The following is a 12,263-nucleotide window of genomic DNA, read 5'->3' as shown; positions in this document are numbered from 1 at the left end:
GATGTGGCTTCTAACCTGGCTTGGATTTTAAGCATGGAGTGGACTTGCTCTAATGGACGATAACTGATGAGATTTTGACATTATGTCTTTCTTACCCATGGAAAAGCAAACAAGAGATGCTCAATTGTAACAGGGTATATACCAAAGAACATACAAAGTAGATCATTGAGTAAATGACGCTTGAACAACTTAGAACGTGTAGCCAAAGCACTTGGAAAGGCTAGCCACCAAACTTGTTTGATCTTCGGAAGAGTCTTCAAATTCCAGAGTTAGATCCAAAGTAAGTTGTTGTGTGTTGTGAGAATGATGAGCATGTGGTTGAACTAGAGTTGGAAAAATGAGCAATATGGTAAACTGATTTAACCGTAAAACTTACTTAACTTATTGAATAACCAAACAAGTTTGTCCGGCACTGCATAGTTTACTAATTAAATAACCTTTATCGATTCACCATGATGAATAATTATATGATGCTGGATGTTTGACAATTTTGTAGATAATGTAGATCAGTTAATTAAAGGAGAAAATGGTTGGACCGAACCTTTTCGAAGCTTCACTCAAGTTTCTAAAAGTGACACAAAATCTACCCCTTTAATATCTACTGACACGCCCTTTTTAATATCTCAGTATCATTTGATCTAATAACGTAATCTCTCTCTTTACTAAGTGGAAAGTTGTAAATTCGATTCACGAAGTTATAATATTCGAGTTGCTTAACTGATAAAAAAAAAAAATCACACTCTTAATGTTCATTTTGTGTAAATAGACCTTAAAAAGGTAGATCGGGTAATTTGTAAACAAAACGAAATTGTGAGTAGAGAAGAAAAGTGTGTCACCACAAAACAAAAAAAAACATAAAAACTGAAAGCATCGCGCAACATCTCCAGAATCGCATAAACGTTTTCTGCACAGATTTTGGGCGTGCTGAGGTTTGTGTGGCATAAGAAGAGAAAAATCGAGACATTAGAAAGGAAGGAAAATGGACGAAGGTGAATTTCGACGCCTTCTCCTTCTTTTCCCAGTCGTCCGATCTCGTGATTACCATGTAATTCTCTCTCTCTCTCTCTCTCTCTCTCTCTCTCTCTCTCTCGGCTTCTTGTTCAATCTTCTTACGCGTCTTTTCTTTTTATATGATTAGTATCCTCCTTATTGTATCAATTATGGGGTGAAGTTGTTTCAATTCGATCACAAAAAAATTGTCTAGTTTTGAGACATTTGCCTTTACTCGATAACTAGATAGCAGTTGTGTTGGAGGAGCTATATCTAATAGGAATATCGAAAAACCAGATGTCACATAGAACTAACAAAACATATGTTAGAGAAGAGACACAGGGTAAAGATTCGCAACTGTTTTGTTGTTTCTGTAGAATGATAGATTACTCGGCTGCTCACTTTTCAACCATCACTAACTCATAGAAGAAGACAGGTTTTACCCTGATTCGTCCAACTTCGTGGCGGTTATCTAGTTTAGGCAGGGGAGGGATGGCATTTGGCTTAACCCACACCTGAATTTGTAGCAATTTATGTCCTGATACTTGGTGGTGGACAAAAATTAGGTTTTGAGTGTATTCGACAATAGGGGCGAAATAGTTGGAATATAAATTTGTCCAGCAAATTGAATGTTATGAGTAGCTTTATCATTTCCGCCTTTTATGTTTTGATTTACTTCTGTCGGGTATACTGGATAAGAGATTACATGAACTTGGGTCTTTCAGAGCCTTTTCTCTTAGGATTTATTGTTTGGAGGTTGATTGGTGAGCCATATTGCCATTTTCGGTTCCTATACATGATTTGGAAGTATGTATAGATTTTGAGTTGTCTTATTGCTCATGGTAGTGTTGGTGCATGAATTGTTTCTAGTGACATTATTCTTAGTAGAGGCATAATGTTTTGTTATCACTCATGGTGGATTATGTGCGAAAAGGTGGCGGAAAGTGTTGAACTGTTGATGGCCTATTTTTTCATTGCCTATAATTTTAAACAGCATATATATTTTCCTGTAACGTGTTGAAATGGGTGATTCTGAGTTATTCCTTATGTGGTTCCTTACAAATTTCACTATGGAATTAGTGGTGGTGGTTGGTCAGAGGGAGGAAGTGTGTTGTTGAGGTGTGGTGTGCTGGTTATTCTGTGTAGTAGTAGGGATAACTGTGCTAATACATCTAGCCAGTATCTATATCTGAATAAATTTACTGTGTTTTTTTTACTAAAAAGGATATCTTTGCCCAGTTTTATTGTTACCTGTTTTGAGCATAAAGATTCATCTAAAGGAAAGTTTTCTGATCTGACTGCACATGTTAACTTTATACATTATGTCCACTATTCTACCATTTTAACAAGAATGCTTTACTCTAATATTCACATGTCTTTTACTGTCCCATTGGTACTTGATTTCGGGTAAATGCAGTAACAAAGATTTGTAGTAGTATGTTTTTACATGAAAATTAATGTGTAGATATCAGTTTTATAATTAGAGTGGATTGAATTATGCCAATAAACAATCTTTTTGCCTGAAATCACCTGAAGGGGCTTTTGTTGTACTTGTTTTTTTTAGAAGTTCATAAGGTTTTGGTCAGGTTCTTTCAGATTTAAATATCCGATTAAAAACTTCTTTACTTTGAGTGGCATTCCTTCATCTTAACCCTTAGTGGTATATAATCTTTACCCTCAGTGGTATGATTTTACCACGTATTCCTTCATTTCCCCTTTCCGTTCAGTAAGCTGCGCCATTCCAAGAGGGTACTGTGACTTCCTTACTATGTAGTTTGAAGTGTATATGAAGGGCAAGACTTTAATAGCCCTATGAGAATACAGAAGGTTGGCAATTTTTTGGGCTATTTGAATGGAGCGAAATAGAAGGGTTTTTGAAGATTTTCGTGTAGGAGAGCTTTTTATCTCTAGTTGCCATGTATCCCTTCGTTGTCCTTTTTGTTAAGCAAGCTGGGTTATTCCAAGAGGGTGTATGAGTTCCTCTTTAAGTGTACAGGAAGGGCAAGAAGGATAAACGCTATGGGAATGCAAAAGGTTGGCAGGTTTTTGGGATATTTGGATGGAGCAAAATGGAAGGGTTTTCGAGGATTCATGTGGGAAGAGCTTTTTTGGTTAGTTAGTTTATGGTCTTCTCTAGGGGCATTGATCTCTGAAAAACTTAGGCATGATTCACAATCACCCCTTACTGTTGGATTCAAAAGCTACTGGAGTGCGTTGATATAGTTTGTTATCTTGGGAGTTCATATATCCTTGATAGTGCTGTAATTTCTTGGTCTTACAGCACTACTCCTCTACCTTGGTTCATAGAATGAGGACGTCTTGTCCACTATTGTACTTTGATGTCCACTATTGTATTTTGTTGCCTTTCTTGTATATATTTTTTAGGTAGAAAATATCACTTATAGAAGCGCTTCAAGTTTTAATGTATAAGCATCATGTGGACTGATATGAAGTTGGAATCTTGATGATTAATTCTACCACATTGGAAAAAATTTCTATGTTTTTATCCTTGTGGTCCAGCCCATGGTTAGATACATACCTTCTTCAAATAGTAGAAGTAAGCTACAACCAATAGGGGTTATGTTTCTGTTATGGATGGTTGGGGCAACCCAAGTTGATACCACTAAGGAAGGGATGATTGTTGTATTTGATGAAAGGTGATTGTTATTCCTATATATAGGTGTTTGGGTTGTTTGTGACAGTGGCAGACAAGCTTAAGCCTTTGTGGGAGAAGCAGGTCATGTTTTTGGTAATGATACCACTCCAATGGAGTTATGGGACTCCACCCTTGGAGAGAGTGAGGGAGTTACTGAAGGCTTGAATAAAAGAAATTTGAATACCTCTCCAGGTTTAGAGAAGAGAATAGTTGGAGACACTTGTGATAGAGCAGAAAAGTCATGAGATATTTACCTTGTTTTCTCCCCCCCCCTTCTCTTCATCTCTGACACTCTTGTTTTGCTCTTTTCATTTGTTTTTGATGTCCCATTCTGATCAATCATGCCAGTTAGAACAGAAGGATTAATGCGTTCCTTTACAATTATGCAAATTAGTTGATTTCTTCCAAAAAAAAAAATTTGGTGGAACTGTACGTGAGGAAGTGACCACTCTTTCACTATTGATTATGATGTTTCACACTTTGATGCTTATACATCAATCAGTTCAGTTCATACTAACTGTATCTAATTTCAGGCTGAATCAGAGAAATCTAAAGAGTCAACTTCTAAGTCAGCAGAATCTGAAGCGGTATTACTTTTAACTTCTGCACAAAATTTACCATTTGCACACATATTGGTGCCTCTAGTTGACTTATTTGGATCTTTTAACAGCTAAAGGAATGGCATGATGCATGGGATGATGGAGAGAAAAAAGACATGGAGAAGGAAACACGTGATGGACATGGTATGCTAAAATTACATTCATCTACCAGACATGTCTTACTATTTGGGGTTGAACTGGTGGCCACACCATAAACTTTGGACCCACTAAGGACCGTTGGGCCGTTTCAGTTTAAAATATTATAACGATGCTACGGCCTCTTAGATGCTTGATATGGAGTTATAAGTTTCTAATTTTTGAGGAGCACTAAGGAATTATCTTTCATATAAGACTATTTGCGTAACTGGAAAATGTTTATGAGTTCTCATTTTCTTATGTCAGCCATCAAAGATAGATAATCGTCATCCTTTCACATGCATGTATTGCTTTGTAACATATTAAAGGTGTTAAGATAGACATTGCATGCATGCATGCATTGGCAACTAAAAGCAATTCACTCATTTGTGGGTATTTAGAGAGAAGTTATTTTGATTGCACTGATCTGGTTGTGTACTTACAGATGCATTCTGGGAGAAGCTAAAGTTGGTTGCTGAGAGAAAGGTATGTCATTGGCACACGATTTATTGGATATGTCGGGATTGCAGTTTACGGATAAAAGCACTTATATAAATGAGTATCCAATTATCTAACCTGGTATAAATGCTTACAGAAATTTTGAAACATGAATATGTTGATATATTTGTGGTTTCGAATGCATGTTTATCTCTATTTAGTACTGTGCATATAGTGATTTTAGATTTCATATATATATGCTTGATATGTGCCCCAATTTTATCATTGCTCATGTCAGCCTTTATCAATTGGAAATTTTAGTCCCGTCTTGGATTGAAAATAATAATTATTTGAGATGCCTAAGTATGGAGAAATGGGTTTAATGTCCAGTGAGTGCAGATTATGTGAATTGTGTCTAGGGAAGGGTTTATGTTGAGCATTCAGTTTAATGGGGAAAGGGGACAAAGCCAAAACTTTATGAGGTTGCTACTTAGCAGCGTTTTGTTATACTTGATAGAGTAGCATAATAGGAGAAACTTTTCAAACTCAGAGGGTGTTGTGATATCGGCCAATTATGTATGTCAAGGAACCCAAAAAGAACACAACAAACCAAGAGAAACAACCACAAAGATAAGACACAATGAACACAGATTTAAGGTGGTTCAGCAAAACCTTTGCCTACATCCACCGGCAGAAAACACTTCCACTATATTAATAATGGGTACACCAGAAAGAATAAGAAAACAAAGACTCTCTTCTCTTCCTATCTCTCTCTTCTCTGCCCTTTCTCACCCTCTAACCAAGAATGGAACATACTTTGGTATTTGTCTCTGCGATACAACACCTAGAGCTGACCCCCTCCTTATATAGCCATAAGGATATCAGATCTCTTCACCAAATAGGAAATCCAATCCTATTAGTGGTAGGCAATAATACCTCCTTCCTTCTCCGTAATCAACAAGATTACAGGTACACCATCATCAATAAGGATTTACTTTCCTTATAATCCTTATTGGAACACCATACTCTAAGACGAAACACCTTAGGAAAAACACATGGGCTGGAAACCCAACAGAGGGGATGGGGAGAAAGACTGTGATTTCACTCAACTATTTTTCTCGATATGCTAGCTGTGATAGTGTCGCTTTGTTTATAGTTAGTTTGTTGTGTTTTGTCCTTTCGTTTGCCTTTCAATTTTGGACGTGGATTGGGCATCCACTAGTTCTACTTCTTGTCAACTTAACAAAATATCAGTTCTGAAAATTATATATATATATATATATACAGGCCGGATGTGAAGCGGACCGTCCGCATTCGGCTTAAAGTGCGGACGTCCGCTCTACATTCTCTCTGGTNTATATATATATATATATATACAGAGAGGTATTTAAAGAGGACGTCCGCACAGCCCTTAAAGTGCGGACGTCCCTCCGTACGGCTCCGACGACGGCGTGCCTCCACCCCAGCGGCCTCCAGCAGTGTAATCCCCCATCCCTCATATATGTCAAAAAAAGGGATCCCTTAGTGGAAGGGCCCTATATATATATATATATACACACACAGCGCTTCTCAGCTGTGGACGTTCGCATTTATTCTTACGGTACGAATTTCCATTTTACACATTTTTCAATCGAATTTTCACATCTCCACCATCTAATATTTAGATACTAATGTATAGATCATCTCTGCAAATTTTCAGCCAATTTGGTTATCATTAAGGCACTCAAAACTGTGTTTTTCTGTTATAAACACGAACGGTGGCGTGCCTCCACCCGAGTGGACACCAGAGGCGTCCCAGATTACTTTCTCTCACCGGCGAGTCCGCCGAATTCCAGTTTTCTGGCAAGATCGATCTTGTCTGAAGTTTTGGGTGGAGATTGCTGACCAGACCTTCAAATCGATCTTGCCGGAAAGAGAAAGTGATCGGGGACGCCGCCGGAGTCCGCTCGGGTGGAGGCGCGCCGTCGTCGGAGCCGTCCAGTGGAGAACGGAGGGACGTCTGCACTTTAAGGGCTGTGCGGACATCCTCTTTGGAATGGCTCCATGTATATATATATATTTTGAGATGATAACCAATTAATTCCATGTTATCTGCATATTAAGGGATGATTTATTTTTCTTCAATATGTCCATTGGTGTTATTTATGCCTACTGCTATATGCATATCAGGATTTTGCCTTTAAATTCCTTCCTTCCCTCCCTCTTTATCTCTTTTTTCTACTGTTCGCACACATCAGCCTTTAATAAGCATTAAATCAACAACGATATTTAAGTTACCCCTACAAGATGCCCACCTTCAGTGCTGAGGCATGTCCTTTTCCCACAAGAGGCGCAGCTTCTACGTTTGACCTTAGGATCTGGGCAAGAAATTCCCCGTATTATTAATGGGTGCTTTTACAAAAAAAACATATTTCATGAATTGCTGGCATGTGAAATGACATAAGACAAATAAGGACTATACAGACCAGTATTTTATGACATTTCCTTGGCAATTTCAATTGGTGTCAGTAGATTAATTTAAAGCATAACATTTCAACTATATTGTGTATCCTTTTTGGATATTATGCAAAAGCTATCTTCTGTTTTATGTTTCTGTATGTGCACCCATGGGCATGTATGCTAGAGTGAGCGTACTTCCTTGTGTACCCTTGGTGTTATTAGCCGATCTGTTATCTGGGCATTTTGCATATGGAGCAGTTGTTAGCTGTTCATCTCTTGATTTTAAATTAATTTTTTTTTCTAGAACTTTGTATCCGATTATAGATGTGCGTGTATTTTAGAAGGGCTTACATACTTTTGTACCGTTGGTGTTGGCTTATTGTTACCTGGCATCAGCATTGTGAATTTTTGTTACTTTTGTGTCCACATATGCAATTTATGTTGGAAGATGGAACCAAGCAGCACAAAGGAAGACTAACTTCTGGTGCTTAATCGTTTAGGTGGGTGCCACGGAAGCAGAAAGATTTTGCAAGGCATTCCAACGAGTTCATAAGAAACTGGTATGTTCAGTGAATAAAATCATAGATGTTATACTGTTTCCAGTCTCCATTGTTTTGCAGAGTGAGAATTCCTTGGTTCTATCTGTTACAGGTGTATGAAGAACTGAGTCCGGATGCTGCCAAGACTTTTCTGAGCTCATCATGAAAATGTTGCATATAGTTTGATTGTGAACTATTGTAAACTTTCATGTTATTAGTTATATTACACCTTGTGAACGAAAGGTTTTAGTCACTCTTGTTGAAAGAAGGGTAAAGCTTTTCTAACAACTCATAATATAGCTAAAGATGTTGATGCTTCGATACTATTGTTTTGGATATTCCGTAACATGTATTAACTTGTAATTTTTTACATCGTTGTTCATATTGCAATAAATTATTGAAGATAAGTTCAGACTAAAGGATTTTGACTTCGAAGGAATCCGCCAACCACATTTTGGTCGTTGCTGTAAATTCAGAGGTGGCAAACGGGTCGGCACAGCCCAGCCCGGCCCGCCTAATCGGGTTTCGGGTCGTGTTTGGACCGGCCCACGACGGGCCACTTCTTAATGGGCTTGGGTTTAGGTCGGCCCATTTACTCAAATGTAAGGCCCAGTCCGACTCACGGCCCAAGCCCATAACATGGTAGGTTGTGCTCGGGCCCATGAACGGGCCGTGTCGGGCCCGTTTTGTGTCGAAAATTGAAAATGATCGAGATGAATGTCCTATACCACCGTTTCTACTCTTATAATCTTAATTTTTAATTATACATGATATGATTACAAACCAAAATTAATTCACATAATCTATCGATCATTTTTTTCTTTGTTAACAAACTAAAGAAATAAGTGATAAATGCTTACAATTAATAAATTTTTAGGCAAAAACTTCTTATGAGTCTAAGGGAAAACAAATTCATACTCAAATAAATAATTATTAGTATATAAGTATATTGTTCACACTCAGAACTACGTTTATTATTTATAAATATGTTATCTTCATATTTATAAAATTAATATTTTATAGCGGGCCGGGCCGTGGGCCTCATATTATCGTGCTTGGGCCGGGCTGGGCCTATAACGGGCTCGGGCCGGGCCGGGCCCATGGGCTCATTTTTCTAAGCCCAGCACGACCCATTAGAATAACGGGCTTGGGCCGTTTTTAAACGTGTCGTGCTCATGCCGTGCCTGTGCTTAACAACCCGTTTACCACCTCTAGCTGTAATCTTGTTTGGTTTGTTTCCAAGACAATGGCATGGCATATTTTTCGGCTATCTATTTCAAGGGGAAATATGAAGAGTAAAAACCTAAAATGGTACCTAAACTATTACAGAAGGTATTTTTTGGTACCGACGAATTTTTATTACTTGAAATGGTACCTGAACTATTGCGTTGTTACCAAATATGGTACATGCCGTTAGTTTTTCTGTTAAATTAATGACATGGTATGTATTTAAAGGGCAAAATGGTCTATGCACGTTGTTTCCCCTTTAAAATTTTTCCTCCAAATTCTTACAACTTTTATTTTCCCTCAAAATTCTAACAAACCCACCAATTGCATAAGGCTATTAATCGAGGATAAGTAGAATTGATTTGTAAATTTAGTACATCTTCATTTATTACATATTTTTCATCACCATTTTTCTCTAGTATAAAATTAAGCTACAAAACATATGATATGTATTAGTAGCAAACTTAAAATAAAAACTATATTTTAATAAAGAAAATACTAGATAAAAAATAAAGTGTATAATGTGTAGAGCAATAATAACAAAATTAATTTTTAAAATTATTGTTTCACGGACTTTCACCCATATATAGCTTATTAAGCAAAAAGAGTTCAAACACTTGGCACGTCATAGATTTAACGGCAAAACTAACGGTAGATACCATATTTGGTAACGGTAGGATAGTTGGGGGGTACCATTTCACCTAATAAAAATTCGTAGGTACCAAAAAGTATCTTTCGCAAGTTCAGGTACCATTTTAGGTTTTTACTCAAATATGAACTATAAAATATCATGTATCAGTATTTGGAATTACGACAGAAAAGACCATACCTAGCAATTGAGCCCAGAACCCCAAATTCATGAGTTGTGGAATACTATCATTCAACTAAGCAACCCTTTCATCAAAGCTGATGGAAATCGACTCCAACTTTGATTGAGGCGTGCAAGGCGGTTAGTTACAGGTATAATGGCACGTCTATTTACTGGAGTGTGAATATTGTTGTCCTAATGGATTATAGTTCAGTGGTTAAAGAGGTTGCTGAGGAAGCTTGCTTATCAAAGAGCTTTCGGTGAGGAAGCGTACGGATATCTCTCTGTCTAACAGCATCACGTTCACTCCCAAGAAAACATTCACTTCATCAGGAACCCAGTTCAGATTCCAAGGCTGTACGTACTACAGAGAAGTGTATTACTGTATATCCTTCACCCTTTTAACAATGAACCGCAAGTGTGTCTCGGAACCCGGAAGAATGAAACAAAAAAGAGAGCACAATCCATTTCTGATTGCGAGTCTTCCAATTCAAATTTCTGGGTATGTGATCACCATCTGTACGTCTCGGGACTCCACAGTTCCACAACTCAAGAAAATGAAAATGAGTAGTAGGCACTCGATGAGCTAGTAAGGGTGCCTCCTAGGTGGTTCAAGGTGTGGGTTAAGTTCGAGCCCTAGTTCAGGTTCAGAAAGTATAAGACACAATCCCTATAACTGACGAAGGGAGTGCATTCAACGTCTGCGACTGCCACATCCTGTGTATTTTGAGGCGCTGAAGAGGCTCGACAATCAGATCACTTTGTTGTGGCTCCATTCAGAAAGTGATGAGGAGCGAATACTTGCTTGGTTTGAGCGTACAACCCCAGATGATTCTAAGGAGGAACTAAAGGATTGGATTCGTAAGTGGCAGGTAAATAAGTAGATCATTATGAAAGTGCACCAAATAAGTTGACAATTTGATGTAGAATAGATGGCGCTAAAGATTGAAGAGCAGATCGATCGAAACAAGTCTAAACCCGATTTGCTCCAGATTTGGCGTTCGGTGTATGATTGACCATTATGATACCTTTCTGGAAGCGGAACGGCCCAACGAACCAAACTCGTCGCTTTGCCACGACGTATGGGCTTTTTAGGCCATCCGAGTCCGTTTAGGCTTCTAAAATGCGAATTTACTTATTTTCAATAATTACTTTTAATAGTTTGTTTTGGATTTGATTTTCTTTTAATCCTTGGGCTTTTAGGCTTTGTTGTTAGTTGCCCTAGGGTTTATTTGCTCCTATATAAGGAGCCTTTATCAGTTGTATTCGGCAACTTTGATATTAATAAAAACCTTGAGTTTATCTCAACTTTTCTGGTGGATTCCAGATTCTCTCGTGGATTCAAGAAAACTAGACTTGTGGATTCAAGTCGCCGTTGGTGGATTCCAACGTTATCTATTTCCGCTGCATCACAATTTGGGTGCTTTATGATTGATTAACTTAAGAGAAGTTTGATGCTTTGTTTCTATCAATATATTATTATCTAACTTCAAAGCTTGAGAAAGAGTTTTCACAAAAGGTCCATCATTGTTACCTCTGCTAGATTGATTGATTGTAGTTGATTATGTTTTTCAGTTTCAATGTCGACCTGAAATATTGACATCAAATGTGCCACAAGTTCACCTATTGTGCTGATTTCGGCATTAATTAATTGTCTGCATAACTAGAAACTAACATCAAGAACTGGAATCCCTTTAGACTGGTATTAGCTGAAACTATGAAATTGATCCAAAGGGGAATGAGGATAGAAGAAAGAAGCCTCATGTCGCTAACACAACAAACTAACCTGAAGAGGAGGTTCACTTGCCATTACTTATTTTGAGCAATAGAGAGGAACTATATAAAGAAGCGTGAATATGCTTCTGGTGAATATGTCTGTATTATATATGCATCTTAATCAAGTTTACAAGAGGTTTATATACAACCTAACATCTGCTAACCCTAGCTAATAGGGCTGACGTGTATAGTTACAATAGGAAGGCTAGAAGAATAAGGAAACAACTCAATCAGTTGTTACAGATTGATCTACTCGAGTTATAAGCTGATCCTCTCCTTTAATACTGCTAACCCTAGCTAATAGGGCTGACGTGTATAGTTACAATAGGAAGGCTAGAAGAATAAGGAAACAACTCAATCAGTTGTTACAGATTGATCTACTCGAGTTATAAGCTGATCCTCTCCTTTAATACTCCCCCTCAAGTTAGAGTGTATATTGATGACACCTAACTTGCTAAGAAGAATGTCAAACTGTGCAGTACTCAATGGTTTGGTAAATAAGTCGGCAATCTGCTCTTTAGTACCAATGTGTGCAGCCTTGATCACACCTGCATGCATCTTTTCTCCTACAATATGACAATCAATCTCGATGTGTTTAGTACGTTCGTGAAATATCGGATTAGTGGCAATGTAGATAGCAGCTTGATTGTCGCAAA

At 37.8% G+C, this 12,263-nt stretch overlaps 1 protein-coding gene across 1 annotated transcript; it reads left to right on the top strand.

The window, feature by feature from the left end:
* Nucleotides 1–818: 818 nt before the first annotated feature.
* LOC101309697 lies at nt 819–8,271 on the top strand. Its single transcript, XM_004291484.1, has 6 exons — nt 819–1,045; nt 4,180–4,233; nt 4,317–4,389; nt 4,826–4,866; nt 7,758–7,817; nt 7,909–8,271. Exons 1-6 carry the CDS (start codon nt 980–982, stop codon nt 7,960–7,962), a joined length of 348 nt encoding a protein of 115 aa, XP_004291532.1. The 5' UTR covers nt 819–979; the 3' UTR covers nt 7,963–8,271.
* The last annotated feature ends 3,992 nt before the right edge of the window (nt 8,272–12,263 follow it).

This window comes from Fragaria vesca, linkage group LG2, assembly GCF_000184155.1.
Source record: "Fragaria vesca subsp. vesca linkage group LG2, FraVesHawaii_1.0, whole genome shotgun sequence".
Classification (NCBI taxonomy): domain Eukaryota; kingdom Viridiplantae; phylum Streptophyta; class Magnoliopsida; order Rosales; family Rosaceae; genus Fragaria; species Fragaria vesca.
The sequence above is the reverse complement of the archived record's forward strand: the minus strand, read 5'-3'. Positions and strand labels throughout refer to the sequence as shown.